At 58.0% G+C, this 20,655-nt stretch overlaps 2 protein-coding genes across 11 annotated transcripts in view; both read left to right on the forward strand.

The window, feature by feature from the left end:
• Nucleotides 1-14,252, forward strand: part of CROCC2 (ciliary rootlet coiled-coil, rootletin family member 2) — a 102,388-nt gene extending 88,136 nt beyond the window's left edge. Inside the window, exons 30-37 of the mRNA XM_077151745.1 lie at nucleotides 352-596; nucleotides 763-1,011; nucleotides 1,269-1,399; nucleotides 2,873-2,995; nucleotides 4,456-4,605; nucleotides 9,732-9,863; nucleotides 10,475-10,651; nucleotides 12,299-14,252. Of these exons, the coding sequence (XP_077007860.1) occupies nucleotides 352-596; nucleotides 763-1,011; nucleotides 1,269-1,399; nucleotides 2,873-2,995; nucleotides 4,456-4,605; nucleotides 9,732-9,863; nucleotides 10,475-10,651; nucleotides 12,299-12,385 (1,294 nt within the window). The 3' untranslated portion in view covers nucleotides 12,386-14,252. The remainder of the gene's footprint in view (nucleotides 1-351; nucleotides 597-762; nucleotides 1,012-1,268; nucleotides 1,400-2,872; nucleotides 2,996-4,455; nucleotides 4,606-9,731; nucleotides 9,864-10,474; nucleotides 10,652-12,298) is intronic.
• A 5,377-nt stretch (nucleotides 14,253-19,629) lies between these two features.
• The window catches only part of SNED1 (sushi, nidogen and EGF like domains 1), a 140,246-nt gene continuing 139,220 nt past the window's right edge, over nucleotides 19,630-20,655 (forward strand). For all 10 annotated transcript variants that reach the window (XM_077153321.1, XM_077153322.1, XM_077153323.1 and 7 more), the window contains exon 1: nucleotides 19,630-20,070. In XM_077153321.1, the coding sequence (XP_077009436.1) occupies nucleotides 19,858-20,070 (213 nt within the window). In that variant the 5' untranslated portion in view covers nucleotides 19,630-19,857. The remainder of the gene's footprint in view (nucleotides 20,071-20,655) is intronic.

The raw sequence follows: 20,655 nt of genomic DNA on the forward strand, positions 1-20,655 counted from the left end.
CCGCTACCTTCAGTTCATGGGCATCTCATCTGCTTTGAAGATCATCTCTCCTCCCCTCTGTGTGGGGTCTTTCTCCTGGGACTCACCCCAAGGCTGGCTGCCTCAGCCCCGCTCTTGACCGCACTCCTGTCCTTGGTCTTCTCCCCATTCCCTGCACGTTCTGGGCGCAGCTGACCTTCTGCTCTGTCTCGCCTGCTGTCCGTGCCGCTGCCATTCTCTGTCCTGCGGGACGTCCTTCATGGCAGGTGCTCACGCCCGGCCCCCTGCTCTGGCTCCACATTCGTGATGTCCTCCTGAACCGGTTGAGAATGTCCACGGGCACTTTCTGAACCCTTGTGCTTTCTCTTTTAGAATGCCCTCAGCGGGGGCCTTTGAACCATCCTTGCTTGTCACTTATTCTGTGCGGCTCCCTTTACCTGTCTCCCAGAAAGGGGTTATGGTCTCCTTGGAAGCTGGCACAGCGAGGACCCCCAAGATGTCCCACCCTCCTGAGCAAATGCTTCAGGCCCCAAACTCAGGGCAGAGGGAATGGTTGCAAATGCCCGTTGCCGCGGGAGCCGTGGGAAAGCTGCAGCGTGGCCCCCTTGCCAGCGCGGGTCTGACCCAGGAATAGTGGGATGAAGGGCCTCTTCTCCCAGCGGCACAGCTGCCCCTCCCGCCAGGGCCAGCCATGGCAGCTCCCGCCCCCATCTCCCCTAAGCAGCTTCTGCTGGGAATTGATGGCTTCCCTGGCCCCTCACCCGCCTCCATCCTCTTCCCCAGAGGCCCCAGGGGGACACGGGGGACCCTTCCCCACACCCCACAGCCCCCACCCTTTAGGGTCTCCCCAGCACTTGACCAACAGCAAACCAGGCAGAAAGCTAAGGGGCCCAAGCGTCTCCTGCCAGCCACCGGGCTCAGAACGCACACCCAGCGGCCTCTCCCCACGCCAGTCCAGGGTGCTGGGGCCCAGCTGGGAAGGCCTGGCCCCTCCCTGGGTCCTGCCAGACCACCAGCACACCCCAAAGCAAGGTCTGCCTTTTGCCCAATTTTCATGGCCCGGTTTCCCTTCCCCACCCCTCCCCCATCTCACATAAACCAGTGTGTTTGTCAAGAGCAAGTTAATTAAAAACGTATTTTTCTAATTAAATGGTAGGCTGTGCTGTGCAAACAGTGAGATTCTTGTTTGAAAGCAAATCCCTCCCTGTTTCCAGGGCTACCCTGGGGATTCAATAGAACAACAATATGGAACGAGCCCGTAGCGCTGTGACACGCACCAAACTCGGCAGCTGGCCGGATGTTCAGCAAGAGAGAGACTCAGGCAGAGGGCCCAGCAGCCCCCACCCTCACCCCCGGGCAGCCCCTCGCACCCGCTCACAGAGGCTGCCTCCGACTGGAGCCAGCTCAGCTCACAGCCTTGGTGCTCTGAGGGGCTCGCAGCATCCTTAAGCCCTGGCTCAGCTCCCCTCCCTCCCTGTACCCACACATACCACATCCAACTCCACCGGCTCCTGCGTCCCCTAATGCCAGCCCTTTAGCAGCCCCTCCACTCTCTTCTGCAGGAGACTCTCCTCCAGAGCCCAGACTGAGCCTCAGTCCCAGGTTCTAGAAACAAGGTCCTCAGGGCCCCTTCCCAGACATACGCCTGTGTCCACATCCGGGACTGGGCAGGGCGGGCGGCCCAGGCTATGGGTCGCTGTGGACTCTGCACCACAGCTGGAGTTGATGGCTGATATTTTGTCAAGAAATTTGCATCTCTATTCCCTTATGGTGCCATATTTATCGGGGTTTTTTTGTGGTTAAGATTATTTTACCTTTGTAAACGGAATTGGTGAATTTTCCATCTTTATCACCTGAGTTGGTCCAAGTAGCACAGGAATTAAGTTTCCTTTAGAGGTTAAATTGAACTTCATCTGCAAAATACTTCACACCTCCTGCCTTGCTAGAAAATAGATTTTAATATCTTTTCCAATCTCTTTTATATCACTGGTCCATTTTAGCTTTCCATCTCTTCTTGGGACAGCTTTTGTCATTTGGTCCATCTCACATTTTTAAATGCATTGCCAAGCACTTGCACTTATATTTGCTTAACATTATTTTAATCTTGCCCATATAAGTAGGTATATCGATTTTTATCCTTAATGTTACAGATTTCTGTTTCTGTTTATCTGGCCTGTCTATGGCTCCTCTATTTTATTGATGTTGATAAAAGAATCAACTTTTATACCTTCTTTCATTTTTGTCTAGCTTATTTATTTTAGCTTTTGTCTCTATTCATAGCCTCTTCTTTTTGTTATCATGTTTTTTCTAATTTCTTAACTTGAATAATTTATGTTTGGGTTTTCTCTTTCAGTAGTAAATGCATTCAATGATATCAAAGTTTCCCTAAATGTGGTTTGATAGATGTCCCTAGGTTTTTAATGTGAATTATTTTCCTTTTTGCCAATTTTCTGAATTTCCATTTTTATTTCTTCTTTAGTTCAATGGTCATTTACAAGAAGAGCTACATGCTTGCTCCTCTTTGAGCTGTATGCATCTAATCTCTCTGGAGGGAGGACGGCTTTGAGTGGTTATGGTGGCTCTCTTTTTTCTTTTTTAATATTTTTATTGAGAAATCTTCACACATATGCATTCCATGCATGGTGTATAATCAATGGATTGTGGTTCTCTTTTGATCAACTCCTGGACGGACCTTTGTTTATGTTCTTGGCTTGTTGGTGTGTAATGCTCATTTGCTTTCTCAGTTTGGTTTTGTCTATTTGTTTGTGGTGTGTTTGAGGGGAAACAGGACAAACTGATTGTAAAGTTTACAGGGAAAAAGAGATGAGATTTTCCAAGGAAATTGTGAAAAAGAACAGTAAAACTTACGATAAAGCTAATGTGGTCAAAACAGGAAGGGGATGGAGAGCGCACAGAGAGCGGGACGGTGGAGTGCAAAGGTGGCCCGGACCTGCACAGGCTCAACTCCATGTGGCCCCAGGGGCCCCCTCTGTGGGATGATTTCCGAGGCCATTTGGTACTAGCTCTGTTCTCAGGCTGGCCTGAGGGCTCTCAACCCAGCCCTGGCCCCACCCCCGCTGCACCCACCCTGTGAGCCACAAACACTCACCAGTGACAAGTGAACCCACCCATCACCACCCACAAGCATTTGGTGCTCGGCCTGGCCTGAGCATCCGAATTCGAAGGGCCCAGGGGTGGGCTTGCATGGGGGAGGGGGAGGGCTCTGTCCTTCTTAGTGCAATGTGCAGAAAGGTTTCCCAGCCTCCATTTGGGGGAAATCCCATTAGACCCTCATGCACAAAACCCCGTGCTGTAGGCAACTTAGGGGGTCACAGCACCCCAGCTGCCCTCTTCCCATCCTTCTCATCTTGGTAGAGGCCTGGGAAGTGGCGCCACCTCTCCCCCTGCCAGGTGAGGAGCCCAGACCTCCAGGGCTGGCCTCAGGGTCTCAGAGCCACACTCCAAGCCTGGGGGGGAGCCTGTGCTCAGCCCTGGAGGGGAGGGCTGGGGTCACGCCTTCTGTGGCTGCTCAAACCCCCAGAGTAGACCGAAGTTTCTGAGGCTCTCTGCCAACCCACGGATCAGATGCTAGCAGGATTTAGGTCCAAAGTGGCACGAGACATGAGTATGGTTGCAGGGACACCCTGTTCTGCAAGGCTGGGTCGTTACAAGGGGAGTGACCTCTTGTTTAACTGGCTTGGAGCCTCTTAAATACACCAGGAAATATTTAAACAACACTGGAAGGAAACCTCTGCTTTTCTAGTGGAAAATGTGTAGCAGCGGAAAATTGTAATTTTCAAAATTACGAGGAACGATAAAACATTGCAACTTTAGGTACAAGCATTGCCCCCCTCTTTTCCTGTTTTAAAATTATAAGATGGCAGGCAAAACAAAAGCAAAAACAAGATGTTGGCAGCATCCACCCACCCCAACTCCCTGACACCCTGCTAGGGATGGTGGGTAGAAGCCATCACCCTGCTTCGAGCCTCAGCTCCCACTGTGGGACAGAGCAATGGGTGATCCCATTTAGTGAATGGTGAAAGCGGACATGCACCCCTCAGACACTCGGCACCCAGGAAAGGACAGCAGGTGTTGTAAATGACACAGTTTGGGGGCTCAGATGGGAGCCTGGAGATAGGGGGCCCAGCAGCACAGGCCCCTCCACCCTCTGGCATTCCCTCAAGCCAGTCTCTCCCCTGCTTAACAAGCATGCTCACCCAGGGATCCTCCCACTAGCCCTGCCTCCCCCCCAGCCAGCTCCTGGGGAGGGCTTGCCCCTCTCCCTCCCTCTTCCCTAGGGCCCACTCCAAGAAACTTCTGCCCCCCTCTACTTGCAAAGGTCACCAGCAATGTCCACGTGGCCCCCATGGGGAGTGGTCTTCCCCACCCTCCAACAAGACCTGTTTCCCCAGGTCCCGGGTAGAGACAGATACCCTGTGGCACCCCTTCCCCAGCCCCTGGTGTCTCCCCCACCAGGAACAAGTGGACTCACTGCACCTGGCCCTGGAGGAAAGCAGGAGGCACAACCAGGGCCTGGGGGAGCGGGGGAGGCTGCTGGAGGTACAGCTCGCAGACCTGGGACGCAGATGCCTCGAGGCTGAGGGTGCGCTGGAGCCCCTGCGGCAGGTGAGGGCCCAAGGAGGGGCTGAACGGGGTGCGGGAAAGAGGCCTGCCTCCTTTCCCTCACATGCCCAATGGGGAAGAGAGGCTGGAGCCATCCAGGTGTTCTCACCTGGAAACCGAGGCCGAGGTGGAGGAGGGAGCACGCAGCGGGACAGAGGTATAGGGAAATCGTCAGGATTTCCTTCCCAGCATCCCGCAACACTCGACGCGGAGGTTGGGGGGGCGTCAGCTGCGGACTCTCAGTTTAGGGAAAAAATAAACGGAGTACTTGGCCGGACCTCAGACCGAAGGTCGCAGTCTCTCAAGAGCCCGGGAGTCCCGCGCGGTCCCGAGACCACGGCCCCACCCTTGCCGACGCCCCGACGCCCCCTCCCCAGGTGCTCCGGCGACGGCAACGCGGGGACCTGGAGACGGCGGCGCAGCGCGCGGAGCGGCGGGGCCTGCGGGACGAGGTGGCCGCGCTGCGCACCGAAAGAACCTGCCTGCAGGGGGAGCTCGCAGCGCTGCGCGCGCGCCTGGCGCAGGTACGGACTCTGGAGAAAGGGGTCCTGGCGGGGTCCTGTGGGGGGTCCTGGGAGGGGGTCGGGGGGTAGGGTTGGGGGTTCCCAGCGTTGTCCCAGCCTGCCTGGGGAGGCGCCGGCCCAAGCTGACTTTTCAGCATCCCACGCCTGCTTCATGCCCCCAACTCGCTGCCAGCCAGGTCTCGGGTCTCACACCCTATAACTCCACAGCCCCTTCTCATCATGTCACCCCGCACCCCACCTTGGCTCGCTCTGACAAGGCATGCCCCTCTTTGTCGCCAGCATCTGAGCCCCAGTTCTGCTGGGGACCCTGAGACCCTGGTGAGACCCACCTCTGGTTTCCAGGTTCTCTCCTTTTCCTCCTGGAAATAGTCCCTACTTCAGCCCCATCCATCAGGGCAGCAGATGTGGGGCGGGAGGTGTATCCCCACCTGCGGAGCAGCTAACCCCCTGGTGGCCCCCTTCCCCTCCAAACCTCTCAGGACCAGTCACACTGACCTCAGGGGAGGGCTCAGCACAGAATCAGCTCCCCAGGATGTAGAGGCCAGGAAGATCATATGTGGTGGATGTGGTGTCCCTCAGGCCTGTCCCCAAGAAGACCTCCCAACACTGGTTGACAGGGCCCCCAACCCAAAGATGTCAAACAAACATGGAGAACATCCCAGGGACAGGGCTGTGGGGTGAGCGGGAGGTGCAGGGAGAGAATGGCAGGTGATCAAAGGGCCGGACTCTCTGGGGGTCCCAGCAACAGACCTCTGTCCTCAGGATGAGTGGACCCAGCGTCCGTACACAGAAACAAACAGCGTAGCCCTGTCTGGGCTGGAACTGGAGGGAGGGCAGGCAGAGCACCTTCCTGCAGCCCAGGTTTGGTAAGGTGAAAATGGGTCCCAAGTAACCTGCTGGAATTTGCCCCTAAGGCTCCAAAACCCCATCCTCACTCTAAGAACCCAGTGGTCATCCAGTAGGCACCTGCTGTATGCGTCCCACCTGTGCTCACGTTGTCCAAGAGGCAGTTTCCCCTGCAGACCCCGTCCCGCCTCTGAGGCACATCACACTCAGGGTCCAGCTGCCCCCGGACAGCATAGGGGGTGTGGGCATCCCCACATTACAGCTGAGGGCTCTGGGCTCCTGGTGCCAGGCAGTGCACCCAGGGCCATCTGGGCATTTGGCACCCCACCCCCACAACATACATGAGGGAAGGATGGCTGTCCAGGACCTGGGTTGACTAAATGATTCCATAAATGCCATCGGGGTCCTGAGAGGTGACAGCATGGGCCCCCCACCAGGACCCTTGGACTAGGGAGAGGAGGGAGGCTCATTCATCACAGAGGTGCTGGGACCCACCCTGTGGGGTGGGTTGCTGGCCCAAGGGGGCTGTGCTGCCCACCAGGCCTTAGCCTCTCTGAACCCAGACTCATTTTCTGGCGGGCTGCCCACCAGCTCAGCGCCCCTGCACCCCATCGCCCATGTAAACCCAGAGTACAAGACCAAGCCAACTCCCACAGCCGCCCCCCTCCCACCTTCCTGTCCTGCTGTCTCCACATACAGCTCGGGGGCTGTGGAGCTCACAGGTGGCCATGGGGTGGCTGGGGTGCATGGGTGTCAGCAGAGCCAGCACTGGCCTCACCAGCTGAGTGAATGGACCAGGAAACCCAAGGCAGGCGTCTGGCCAGTGTGGAGCCTAATGCAGGACCCATGGAAGGTGGAAAAGGCTCATGCACCTGAGTGCCTCTGTGATCTGGCACTTTAGTTCTCATTAGGAGGCTCCCTCCTTCCCTCCACAGAGGGTGGGAACAGCCTCATGGCCTCAGCCATCGTCCTGTGCTGTCTGGGTCAGAAGTCCCCTGTACAGGGCGGGCCACGGTGGCTCAGCAGGTAAGAGTGCTTGCCTGCCATGCCCGAGGACCCGGGTTCGATTCCCGGTGCCTGCCCATGTTAAAAAAAAAGAAGTCCCCTGTACCCCCTCATTTGTGCTTCTGACATGCCACTATGGAGGGGCCTGGATGGAGTGGACTGGGCTATGGTGCTGGGTCCCAGGGTGCCCCAGGAGCAGGACTGGGAGTCCTGAGGAGGTTGCAGGGGGGAGGATGGGTGCCCTGGGCAGTGGTAGGGACTGGGAGTAGGACCCAGAGCACAGAGCCAAAGCTGGGCACAGACGATCCCATGTGGCTGCCATGCGCCACCCGGCAAAGGGCGCTGCATGGCTTGTGGGGATGGTGGGGGGAGCGGGTTGGCCCAGGCTCTCCTTTGTAAATCGAACCACACTGAGAAAGGAACACATTCGTCACTCGCCACCCATTCCAGGGAGCCATGCCCGTCCTGGTCTCTGGGAGGGTCAGCGTGACTTGGCCCAGCCCCGCAGACCTCAGGGGAGCTGTTCCCTGTCAGCATAGGGCTCTGAACCTCTCATCACGTCACCTGCCCCCCGAGGCCTGCCAAGAAGGTGCCACGCTGAGTGACAGCTCCGGGAGCAGAGCCACTGACTCCTGTGCAGGGGCATGTCTGTGCAGTGTGGCCCGAGGACAGACGCCCAGGGTCACCACCCCACCTACCACACAGGGTTGTGGCTACTGCAGTGAGGGCCCCTTGGGACAGGGCTCCAGGGCCGAGTCATCCGTCCAGCCCCATAAAGGCCACAGGCCCCAGAAGGGCTGAGGCGGCGGCTGCTGAGCTGCATCAAGGGCAAGTAGAGGTGCAGCTGGGTCCCCACGGGATTGATGCAGCGTGCAGGGGGCAGAGGCATCCTCCTTCACCCACTTTGCCTCCAGGTTCCTCTGAGGAGGACAGCAAGCTCCAAGAGTAGACAGACCCACAGTCCTTGAAAGAGGGCAGCAAGCTCCACTGGACAGGGATACTGCCTGGCATGTGTTTCCAGCAGCCACCAGGCCCTGGCTGCCAGGCGCCTGCTGTCCAGCTGTGGAGGTCGACTCAGGGAGACTGATTATCAGGAGGACAGTGGAGGGTCATGGGGAGAGTGGCAATTCATGGGTGAGGGACAGTATATCCTGGAGACAAGAAAGGGGCAGGATGGAGGCAGCAGGTCAGGACAGCTATTTTGAGCGCTGACCAGCTTGTTGTCCCTGCAGGGCCACCTGCCCTCCCGCGAGGACCCGGCCACAGGGGCAGGGTCCCCAAATCCAGGCCCTCAGAGGTGTCACTGCCGGCTGCTCTTTCCTGGAGAACGGGCCTGGCACTGAGCTGTTGAGTTGGGGGCAGCAGCTGCAGGCGGATGGTACTGCTGGGGACAGCAGAGCCAGCTGTGGGCATGGTGCCCGGGCAGGTCCCCGGAGTGGGTTGGGGAGGGAAGGAACAGCTAATGAGTTCCAGGAGGTCAGCTGTGAGAGACCCACAGCCCATAAACCCTTTATTGGCATCTCAGGAGGGGAAACCCGGAGGTGGCCGCTTATTTATTTTGGATTGCACTTTTCCCTTCTCTCTGTAACGTGAACTTCCAGGAGTGTAACTGGATTTTTAAAGAAACAGGACTTCCTTTTTAGTTCAGGGTCTCTCAGTCCTTGAAGAAGGAAGGAATCTTTATTTTTGGTCTAACGGGAAGCTTGACTTCGCAAGTGGTCCGCAACAACCATAGCTCACGAGGCCAGGCCCGCCGCATGCCCCGTGGAGACAGGGAAACAGGCCTGGGATAGGAGGATTTTCCCAAAGTCCCACAGCAGAGAAGGGAGGTTGAGCCAGGACTTCAGGCAACAGCGGTAGGGCAGGAGGCTGCAGTGGGTGGGGGTAGGGCTGGTCTGAGAACAGGACCAGGATTCCAGTCCCACCTCAACTGCTAAGTTCAGTGCCACCTGGGCCTGGGCCAAGCCTGGGAAGCCAGGGCTGGAGGGGAGGAGATGTTTCAGGGTCCTAGACAAACAGGGTCCTTTTCACTGAGGCCCTGAATGTTGGGATTCTATTTCTTTCTCCAAAGGGACTGCCAGAAAGGGGTAAATGCGTCCCCACCAGCCATCACCCAGAGGGTCTGCCTCCTTCCATACAGCTACCCTGATGTTTAACCCTGCCCCATGCCCGCTATTGAGGAGTGGAGGAGTAGGCTTTGTTCGGGCATCTCATAGCCTATGAGAAGGATCTGTGACACCCTCTGTGGGACGGTGATGCCAAGGCCACAGGCTGGGAGGCCAAGTCTGGTGGTGCCAGCTCATGGGGCCCATACCTGCATGAGTGCAATGGATCACACCCCCACAGTGCACAAGGCAGGCCCCCAGGGTACAGGCTTGAGGGTCCTCATGTGAGGCCTAGAGCAAGGCAGGAGGGGGGTGCTGGAGAGGTAGGGTCTGGAATGAGGTCCGGGAGATGTAGCTGCTCCCTGGGACACCATGGGGGCCCCTGCTGGTCCAAAGCAGGTCAGTGACTAGACCGGTCAGTGCTTTTCCCTGAGCACCCACTCTGGCTGCAGATGTCAGCAGCCTGGGTGGGAGTGAAGTGGGAGTAGCAGAGCCTGGCCCAGGACAGTGTCCTCCTCCCACCCACCAGCCCTTCCTAGGGGCAGAGGCTCCATCCACGTGCTCCCCAGAGGGAAGGATGGCCTGTCCCCCACCCCGGCCAGGAAGCCACCACATCCTGCCGCAAGGTCTGCTCCTGGACTCTCTGCAGATGGAGCGTGAGATGCTGAGACAGGAGGAGGACACAGTGAGGCTGGGGACTGAGAAGGAGCAACTGGTCCAGCCCCTGAGTGGTCTGCACCTGGAGGTGGATGGAACCCTGCAGCAGAACCATCAGCTGCAGGTCACTGGGCCAGCTGGGCTCTGCTCCCCCACCCCGCCTATCTGTGCACATGCAGGAGTCCCCATGGGGCAGAGCTAGAACCTGTGCCAGGGCTCCTTGGGCCCAGCCTGGCTTTCTCTCCAGGCCCCAGCTTTCCGTGCTTCAGGACTCATAAGCCACAAAGCAGCGCCTGAGCCAAAGGGGAGTGGTGTGAGAAGCCTGGGGTCACAAGCCAAAGGGCCAGGCCAGGGCTGCCCTCCCATATGTAGGGCAGTAGAGGCGTTCCCCAAGGCCCAGGGGACTGAGGTGTCCTTAAAGTCTCCCACCTCTGGCCACTATGGGGGTGTCTGTGTGTGATGCTAGATCCCCTGAACCCAGGGGAAATGGGGAGTCATGGATACAAATTTAAGGCCTGCCCACCCTAAGCCAGCCAGAGTCCCAAAAAGGCCCCGGAACCCCTGGCCTGGGCTAAGTGCACAATCAGCTCTAGGTCTGTAGGCATGCTTGGAGCCTACCTAGTGGGGGACAGAGGAACAGCAGCCCCAAAGGGGAGGGGAAGCACCTGCAGTACCCCACACAGCTCCATTACCCTGTGGTTAGCCACATGGACTAAGGGCCCCTGCCCTCCCCAGGCCCAGATGGCAGAGCTGGAGCAGGCCCACAGCCAGCAGCTGCAGGAACTGGCTGCCCAGCACCAGCAGGACTTGGCCACAGAGGCCGAGCGGCTGCATGGGGCCCAGCTGCAGGCCTCACGGGCCCTTGAGTCCCAGAGAACCCACCAGCAGCGGGCAAAGGTGCTGGAGAAGCAGGTAGGGCCACCAACCCACACCCAGGGCAGGGGCAGAGGGAGGGGATGGGGCATCCCACTAGGCTCTGTTTGAACTCCTCCAGCAATGGGAACCTCACCCCTGAATCAGGGGGAGGGAAGGCAGATCCCCTCTGGGCCTGTGACGCTGGCCACGATGTATTCCTGAGCACAGCAGAGCCCCATCACCTCTGCACCCCTGTCCTCTCGAGGCTGAGTCACCCTTATCTCAGCTCATGTATCCCAGGCCAGGTCACCAGCCTCTCTGTGCCTCTGTCAGCCAACTGGAAAGTGGGGTGGTAAGAGTCATCCCCCCATCAGGGGTAACTGTGGGTGACATGTCCAGAATGGTCTGACCGAGGCCACTGTTGTTGAGGAGATAGCCCCACTCCTGCCCTTCCTGATGTACAGAGAAGCAGCGCGTATGGGGCTGAGGTGGGACAGGTGAGCGGGTAATGGGGTGGGGCTGAGAAGACAGGAAGACCCTTGGATGGATATGTGTGCTACACAAACACACACATGTGCACATATACCACAACACACTGCACACATACATGCATACACACATATAGTGCACACATGCATACACACTGCACACACATGCAGTCACAATCACAGGTGCTGCACACACACATATGCACACTCCACCACACATTGCACAAACATGCATATGCAATCACTCATGCTTCGCAAATGCACACACATACAAACACACCACCACACTGCACACACATACATATGCAATTATGTTATACACGCACATATACACAACCACACTTAACACACACATGCATACAAATCACACATGCTGCACAAATGCACACAAGTACAAACACAGCACTGCACACACACACATGCACACACAATCGCATGTGCTGCACACACATGTTCTCACATGCAACCACACACTAAACACACACATGCATATTTAAACACAAGCACAAATGCATGCAAACAAAAACAAATGCATTGCTTTCATCTCCATGCACGTGTACACAGATGGACATGCAGCACACACATGTACACACAAGTACACACTGCACACATCCATGTGTGAATGCACAGATGCTGTACACACACAAATGCATAAACACAAAAGCACAGGCTGCACACACATAGACATAGGCATATGTACACACATGCATGTGGGTACATGAAACCACAAATGTTACACACCACACACACATGCACCAGGGCAGAACCGTGGAGCTCAGAGCTGTCAAAATCCCACTTTACAAACAAAGAAACTGATGCGCAGAGAGATGACATGACTTCCCAGCGTCACCCCCAAGTTAATGTCCCCTGACTCATACAACTACATTCCCAAATTTATAAGCAAAGGAAGGGATTTTTTTATAATCCCGGGTGCTCTCAAGGCTTGGATGGAAGGGGAGTTGTCCACTGTGGGTGCTTCGGTCCAGGGCCTCTGTGGACAGGGATTCATGGTGGAGGTGGCTGTGCCTCCCCCACCTGGCTGTTTGCAGTTCTGCCTCTCTGCCTGTCTGCCCAACATTTCTCCCAAGCTCGCCGTCTCCCCTGGGAAGTCACGGGCTATAACCCCAGCCTTGCAGCTCTCAGACCTCTCATGCACAGGTGCCTGGTGGGGGGCCCTGCCACAGGCCTCTGCCCACCTGCCCCGTCCTGTCCCCAGGTGGCCAGCCTGAAGGAGCAGCTGGACCAGGAAGTACAGCGGCAGCAAGAGGCTCATGTTGGCCAGCCCTTTCAGGCCAGGAAATGAGCCATGTACCACCCACCTGGGGTCTGCTCGGGCCAGGGAGCCCCAGTCACAGGGTGGAGATGTGGGGGCCCCAGGCCACTGAGAAGACCTATCAGGGAACCACCGTGGGCAAGCTGACATTGGGCTCTGCTGGGAGGCAGGCAGCTGGAGGGGCATGAACCTGATGCGGCAGGGGAGCCACCTCCTCCCAGGGCCCCAGCACCTCCAAGGCTTGCAGGGATGGCCCCAAGAGCAGACCGCTTGCCAGCAGGGCCCTGGGGGCATGGCCTCTGGGCGGCCCCGCTGTCTGACACCCCTCCCCTGCCCCCAGCTGCAGACAGCAGGGTCTCTGGGGCCTCCTGCCAGCCCACACCAGGCCTGGAGCTAGGTCTGAGCCTTGGGCGGCTCGGTCCGGGCCGCCCTCCATGCCCCGGCGCTGTAAACACAGGGAAACACGTGGAGAACATTTCCACCAAGTGAAGCCAAAAACACACTGTCCTGCAAGGCCCAGTCGGCACCACTGTGTCCAGAGGCTGCTTGAACCTTCTGTTCCTCCAGACAGCAGGCTGGTCACGGTGGCAGGTGGCTGGAGATGACTCAGCCCAGGCCCCAGGATGCCGCCACCAGAGGCGTCCGAGTGTGAAATCCAGAGTCGCCACAGAACCGCCCATTTCCCAGCCTGTAAATGCTGGGAACATTCCTGCAGGGATCCCACCCGGTTGCCATGGAGACCGGCAAGGCCATCTTGGCCTGCCTTGCCTCGCCCTTAGCCTGTTCACTCACTTCGCTGTGGACTGTTTTCCTCCCCAAACAGACTCTTTTGTTTTGTGAGTGGTGCATTTACGATATCTGTGGGGCATCGCCAGTGCAGTAAATTCCAGGGCCTCTCCTGCCCTGGTTTTGGGATATTGGAAACTGTTAGCACCCATCCCATCACGGACTGGGTAAGCTAAGCCTGGAGAATATTCTGTGGCCCAAATCCACACCCCTGAAAATCTGTCCCTTTCTAGATGACTCCAGGACTTGAAAGCAGCCATCCTGTCAGCCCTGGTTTTCTGACTGAATTTGTCACAGAGTTACCTTATGTTGCAAATGACTAGAAAGAGCTGGGCAGACAGGCTTCATTCTGCCTGCCAGCACCATGTAACCAGTGGTGGCTGTGTTGAGAAGGATTCTGAAGTTCAGCCCCAGCTCAGAGGGAAAGAGTGCCATGACCCCTCAGCGTAGGCTTTTCCAGGCAAAGAAAAGTGTAAGGCAGCATCTGTGCCCTGATATGTAACCGCCTGGCAGTGGCTACTTGGGACAAGCAGCAAACCTGGAGAAGGACCAAAGGCAGGCTGACCACTGAGAGGTGGTGTATGGGGCTCAGGGCCCAGTATTTAGTAGACTCTGAAGAAACACTCAGCAAACATCCCTTCCCTCCTTTCCATCCCTGTCCACATTTTCTTGTGGAGGATCCCATCCTCTGGTGGAAGAGCCAGAGACCTGAGGAATGGAGAGAGTTTGAGGGCGTGAAGTCTAAGAGATGGCCCCTCAGTGCCCACTTATGCCATGGGGGCCACATCGGGGACTAAGGCTCCTGGCACCCAGGACGGCTTAATTAGCATGCATTACGCAAAGGCTCTGGGATGACTTTTCAGCATTGCAATGAAAGCCACCCATCTTATGGCAAATGTAAATCTCTGGCCATTTGAGTGTTCCCTTGGCCCCCAGTGCCCACTCTACCCAGGAGACATCTGAAATGCCTGTGAAGCACCGAGATTTTTATGTTTCAGCAAATCGTTAAATCAGCTTGAGAGACACTATTTTGACTTACTTGATCTAAAGTTCTATACTTAGGCAAAGAGGGTTTCTTTCTCTTTTTTAATGGAAATAAATGGACATTTGCTTGAACATTTCCAGTGGTGAGCACATGGGCCTCTGCATCTGACTCCAGCCGTTATCGAAAACCTTCCCTGCACGAGGGGCTCCGGAAGGTTCAGAGGAATAGCCTGGGTCTCACAGCAGCCCTTTGGGGCAGTGATGGGTGAGAGGAAGTGGAGCCTCGGTGGCACCTGGCTTCTTGACCACGGTCCCCACAGTCAGCAGGAGGACAGGCTGGGGGCCCAGAGTCACCCCACACTGGCCTTGGTCCACCCCCATCTGCCCAGGATGTGTGTGGTGGGGTCACACACAGTACCCAGGGTACTGCAGCCAAGCTGGGCATTCCCCTATCCTTACATGCACACAGCCTCCCCTATCCAGTGGCCAGAGGTCAAGGAAGACTGTCCTGGGGAGGGAGCTGGCAGGGGGCAAAGCCAGAGTGCAGGGGGTCCAGGGGGCCCAGTGTCTCAGGCACTCCTCCGAGTCTGAAGTTAAGGAACCACAGGATGTCCCTGCAGCAATCTGCCCTTCCCCTGTCTCATGTGGCAGGGGCAGGCAGCGTGGCTGGGGCAAGGCAGCACTGCCAACTGGTCGTGAGCACAGGCTTGGGGTCGGCATCCCTGGCAGACTTGCTGGGCCTCGGCTGCGTTGTCTGCAAAGAGCTCACAGATGGTGGTGGTGTCTCCTTTCAGACACTACTTGGTCACCATCCAAGGTGGATGGACACCTGCAGGGAAAGCTGAATCTTGGGGCACCAATGTGGAATGGCTGACCCAACTCCCACTCCCACCCGGTGGGGAGTCCTGATTTCAGGGAGGACACAGACACAGCCTTCCAGCCTGGTGCCAGCGGGGAACAGATACCCAGGGCCTCCTGTCTGTCAGGAGAGCCTGGGATAGCCTTAGAGGGCCTCCAAGACCAGCCCTGTCTCTCCCATCCCCTCCAACAGGTATGGAGGCAACAGTCTGTCGGGAATTTCTGAATGCCAGGAGGACACACACACACACACACACACACACACACACACACACACACACAAAACAAAATACAAAAGTACCCATGGCCATGGGAGTCTTGCTGAGACATTCAGGGTGTCCCATCCAGCCTCGGACCAGGAAGCTCTGACCAGACCCTAGGGTGCCGGGCCTGAGGGCACCAACCTTTGCAGGGCATGGAAGGGCAGGCCCTGTAGCCTGCTGCCCAGGGCAGGAGACTGACAAGAGGGAGGCCCTGGGGGCGGGGGGGGGGGGGGGGGGGGGGGGGGGGAGCATTGGGAAGGGCGGCCATCCAGAGGACACACAAGCCTGCAGACAGACCTGGGCATGGGAGGGGAGGAGGCAAGAGCTCCACTGGGGCTGGAACCCAGCTGGGAAACTGGGTGCATCACTTATTCACACTTGTAAAACATTAGTATTTTTCAATAATTGCACAAAAAAGTTATTTTAAACACAAACATCATCCACCCCTGGGAGCCCCAGAGGCGAAGTCTGAGCGTCTCTCCTTGCCCAAATCGGGGGCTTGTGGGTGGGCTGGGGTGACCTGATTGTGCCACTCTGAAGATTCTGTTTCTTCAGGACTTGAGGTGGTATTGCTAGAATTTTCCTCGTGTCATTAAAAATACCCCCAAGAGCTTGATTTCATTGGCTGCCGGCCCTTTCACACAGGACGGTGCTCTGCGAACCGCAGACCACTGGGAACCAGGGACGCCGGCGCCCCACCCCAGCCCACCTGTATCCCATTTGCAGTGCTCCCTTGGAGACCCTGGAGCTCAAGGTGTTTCCAATTTCTATTTTCGCTCCATAAAGCGACAGCCTGGGACGGGAACATCCCAGCGCACTTTCGCCATTTCCCTGAGCTCGCTCCCAGAGGCCCCGGGGGCGCCAGGTGCAGGGACCACGGGGTTGGGGGCGGGGCTCCGGAGGGGCCCCGCGCTGCGCCAGCCCCGCCCCCCGCCCCTGCCTTCTGCAGCTGACAAGTAAAAAGCGGCGAGGGTGGGGTGGACGGGCTGCACTGAGGCCCCACCCGCCTTTCGGCTTCAGGGGGGTGGTCCCGGGTAACTCCGCGGGAGCCTGGAAACCTGGCTCCCCATCCCCGCCCCTCGGGGCCCTGAGATCTTGGGATGGAGGTGTGCACGGAGTGTACTCCTCCGGTTGCCTGCACGCTTTCCTGCGCTCCCCCAGTGACAATGAGGGGAGAGAGCTGGGGGTGGGGGACAGTCAGCCTGCAGGGGCACGAGCACCACCACCACCCCCACCTTGCCCTGCGGGGGAGCCCCAGTCCCGGGGTGTCCAGAGGTGGGCTGGGGGCGCCCAGATCCAAATTGCATACACACTCAGGCCCTAAATTAAAATGTCACAGGCCTGCTGGGAAGGCTCAGGTTTCCTGGCCGCAAAACATGAACCTCCTTGATAAAACGATTTTGGTTTTGATAAATGTGGACTTTCTGTGGCAGAGACAAAGGCGCCCTTGAGTCCGGAGGGGAACCTAAAACGGCACATTGCTGAAAAGTATTTCCTGATAATATTTTTAGCACCTGAGGAAAAAAAAAACTTTTTTTTTCTTTTTTTGAAAGTTTTGGTGTGTGTGTGTGTTTTAATGAAATGTAATGCCCAGCAGTGTGGGGCCTGTGTTAACCCCCAACCTCCCAGTCTCATGGAGCAGGGTCGGCCAGGCAGGGGCCCAAGATCACCACCTCTCTGGGGCCACTGCTGGAGGGCCCCTGCCTGCTGCTGACCCCACCCAGACCCCCAGCCAGAGTCTGTGGTGTGGGGCCGGGTCCCAGCATCTGATGAAACCCAGGTGATTCCACCACACAGCCAGGTAGTGACCCCTGCTAGTCGGACAGTTCCCACCATGCCTGGAGAAACATTCCCTCACACTGTGCATCTGTCGAGTGTCACTGGGTGCCCAGTGTGGTGTTGGTTTTGGGCAGCCCTGACTTCCAGAGGCCTCTAGGTGGGTCCATAAGCCAGCTCATAGAGGGGCCTTTCCCAGTGTCCCTGGAGTGTGTATTTAGGAAGGGGCTGCAGAGGTGGGCAGTGCCAAGGAAAGGTGGCTGCTGGCCCAGGCAGCCTGCTCAGAGGAAATGGCCCAGAGCTGGGCTCTGGGGGCAAAGTAGGAGTGTGCCAGATGGGACATAGGGAAAGGGAATGGGGAGATGGTAGGTGTGGGGGCTGGCAGGAGGTAGGCCAGGTGGGGGAGTGGTCAGAGGGAAGGTGAGGCTCTGATAGCCCCCCTGGTGCTGGTCAGTCCCCATTTGGGCAGGCAGTTCCCTAAGCTGACTCTTCTACCCAGGGAAACAAGGAGAGGGCTTTCTAGCTGGGCCCCACCTACTTTGGGGAGAGGCCACCAGTTTTCACAGAAGGAAATGAAAATTGAAAAGCATATCCTTTGGGTTCCCACCGCTGTGATCAGGCCTGCTGTCAACTGCAGGCTTGAGGCTACCCTGCGAAAGCCACATCTTGGCTGCTTCCCATCCACCCCAACCCCTAGCCTTGCCAATGATGCTCAAGACCGTGGCCCCACCTCCAAGGACCACCCTAACCTCTCTGTGCCTCACCCCGCCCCAGAACATATGCAAGGGCTTCCTGGCCACCTGTCTCACCAACATCCTGGCCAAGAAGGGGTTAAAGCAAACTCCAGCAGGCTCCCTGTATGAGTGCCTGTGAGTGTGTATGAGCTGCATGTGTAAGTGAATGAGTATGAGCGTGTCTATGATTGTATGCATTTCCTCCCAGGCTTCCAGATGAGAGTTGGTGTGGAGCTGGGGTTCTGTTCTCAGCACACCCCTAAAATTAACATTGTCTCTGACTTTTTCCCTCCCAAAGATGGGAGATGATGCTCCCCCTCATCCTTCATATCTTGGGACCATGTTCTGTCGTCCTGGGGTCTTGAAGCCAGGAGAACAGAACCAGGGTTGGCGTCCCAAAGCTCACTGTGACCTGGGAGGGACTCTGCCTTTCCAGCCTTGGTTTACCCTTCTGCAACTCAGGATCACTATCCCAAGCAGGGTGGGGCAAGGACGAGGCAAGGAGACATCAGGAGTGCAAAATCCAAGGAGGATAAAAAAGAAAGAAAAAAAATCCAAGAGAGCTCCCTCCCAGGGTCCTGCCAGAGCAGGGTCAGCCCTCAGAAGCCAGGGCCTCCTAGCTCCTCTCCCTGGGAGCTTGGCTGAGGCTGGCATGTCCTGGTCCTGCCAGAACTCACTGGAATGAAAATGCCAGGCACAGCTCCTGGGTCAAAGTGTGATTTCTAGGGTCCCACAGTCACAAACAGGGGATCCCCCTACTTAAAAACAATATTTAGTGTTCCTTCCTCTGATTGCAAAATGACACAAGATCGCTGAAGGCATTTTAGAAAATACAGAAAACTGCAACACCAAACAGGAAAACAAACCAGTGGTAACTACTGCTGCCAGTTATGTGTCTTATGTACTGGCTTTTCTGCTTGTCTATCTGTGTATCTTTGAGGGGTACCCTCTCATCTTTCCCGGAACCAGACTTGGCTTGCAAGATTCTGGAGCAGAGGGGATAGAGGAGGCTGCGGCCCCAGGCATCCAGGCCCTAGACTGGCCAGGGGTACAGAGCTGGTCTAGACACTCAAAAAGCTATGTCCACAGAGAGGGATCCAGGCGACTGGGAGGAGGGCAGGGAATGCCAGAGGACAGGAACACCAAATCCAAATTGTGGGTGTGGGGATCCTACTCCCTCCCCCAGGCCCTAGGGCCATGCCCCTTTGCATCTTCCCCCAGTGGGTATGCTCCCCCCAGGAGCCTTCCCAAGTACTCTTCCTGCTGTGACACCTGAGCTATCAGGAAACCTCCCCAGATAGTTCTCCTGATGGCTCTCTATGGCCAGCAGGGCAGAAGCACTTGTGTAGTTCTTGAGGAGGGGAGGGCTTCACCATCACCAGGGCTCCTGGGACAGCTGCCTTCTACAGCCTAAAGCTTGGTTCCCCCAGGCCCTGACCAGCCAGGGGTCCCCCAACTGGTGACACTGTGTAAGGGCGGTGCTTCGGTCCTCGCAGGGACCCAGGAGGGCACCCATTAAAACCCAGACCCCAACACATCCATCAGGCCTTAGGAAGTGGATCTGTCCCAGAGCTGCTCTGGGGTCACTCAGTCCCATTTTGGGGTGCCTCCTCCAGGCTGGCGCTAGGCTGGCAGGTGGGGCCCTCGGAGAGGACTGTCCCCGCCTCAGGGTGAGCGCCTGTAAAGCTCTAGCTAAGGCCAGGACAAGGGGAGCTCTAAGCCACCAGGGACACCGCGAGCCCGCCGGGGGCCTGGCGCTTTAAGAACGACCTTATTTGCATGTCCCCGCCCAGGGCCGCGTTCCGCCCCGCGCATCCGGCCCCGCTGGCTATTTAAGCCCCGGCCTGAGGACCCGCCCCGCCCGGCGCCTTCCTCCGCCGAGCGCCGCCCGAGTGGCCGGCTGAGCCCCCGCGGGGCGCCGAGCCACTGACGGCGCCCTACGCGTCCCGGGCCCGCTCGCGCTGACTGCGCGGCCCGGCTCTGGACCCCCTGTCCCGCTCTGGCCTTCCTCTGGCCCGCGCCATCCTGTGCCGCCACGCTCCGTCTCGCTCAGTGCCCACTCTGCCATCTCCGTGCCCGCTGCCCGCGCCGACCCTCGGCGATGCCGCGCGGTGCCGCCTGGGCGCTGCTGGTAGCCGCGGCCCTGGGGCTCGGGGCGCGCGCTGCTCAAGGCGCCGTGCCTCTCACCGACTTCTACGCGTTCGGCCCGGAGCGCGGCGACGCCGTCACCCCCAAGCAGGACGACGGCGGCTCGGGGCTGCGGCCGCTCTCCGTGCCCTTCCCGTTCTTCGGCGCTAAGCACTCCGGCCTCTACGTGAGTAACCCCGAGCCGGGGTGCGCGCCGATCGAGGGAGGGGGTGCGCCGCGCCCCTGCCGCTGCCCTCCGGGCCCGGGTTCCCGCCGCCGCCGCCGCCAGCCACTTGGCACCGCGGCGCCAGAGGTGGAATGAGGACAGAGCTTCCTCCCTCCTCGGCAGCCAAGGCCGGACAGCGGCCCGCGGGAGAGGCGCCGGGAGGGGCCCGCGCTACACTTGGGAGCGGCAGCCCTGGGCACCCCTGGGAGGCCGGCGCGGCGGCTCGCCCCTGTCCCTGCCCCTGCCCTTGCCTGACGGGTCGGAGCGCCTAGTGAGGACCCTGGGTCTTGTCCGCTCTTAGACAGCAGAGTTGCCGTAGGAGCGTGCTTTCTGGGGCCTCGATTTCCCAAGAGGAATACCTGCGGCCGTTTTAGTCCCTCACCGGGATTGTGGAGGTCTCAGTCCCTATCTGACTCTCAAGGCTGGTGCCAGCGGCCGGATACCTGCCCAGGTACCCAGGGCAGGGCCTCCTTCTCTGTAGACCCCATGGGGCAGGATCAGTTGCTGGGATAGTGGGGAGGGACCCAGAAAACTGTCCTCATTGAG

This window comes from Tamandua tetradactyla, chromosome 3 (assembly GCF_023851605.1).
Source record: "Tamandua tetradactyla isolate mTamTet1 chromosome 3, mTamTet1.pri, whole genome shotgun sequence".
Classification (NCBI taxonomy): Eukaryota; Metazoa; Chordata; class Mammalia; order Pilosa; family Myrmecophagidae; genus Tamandua; species Tamandua tetradactyla.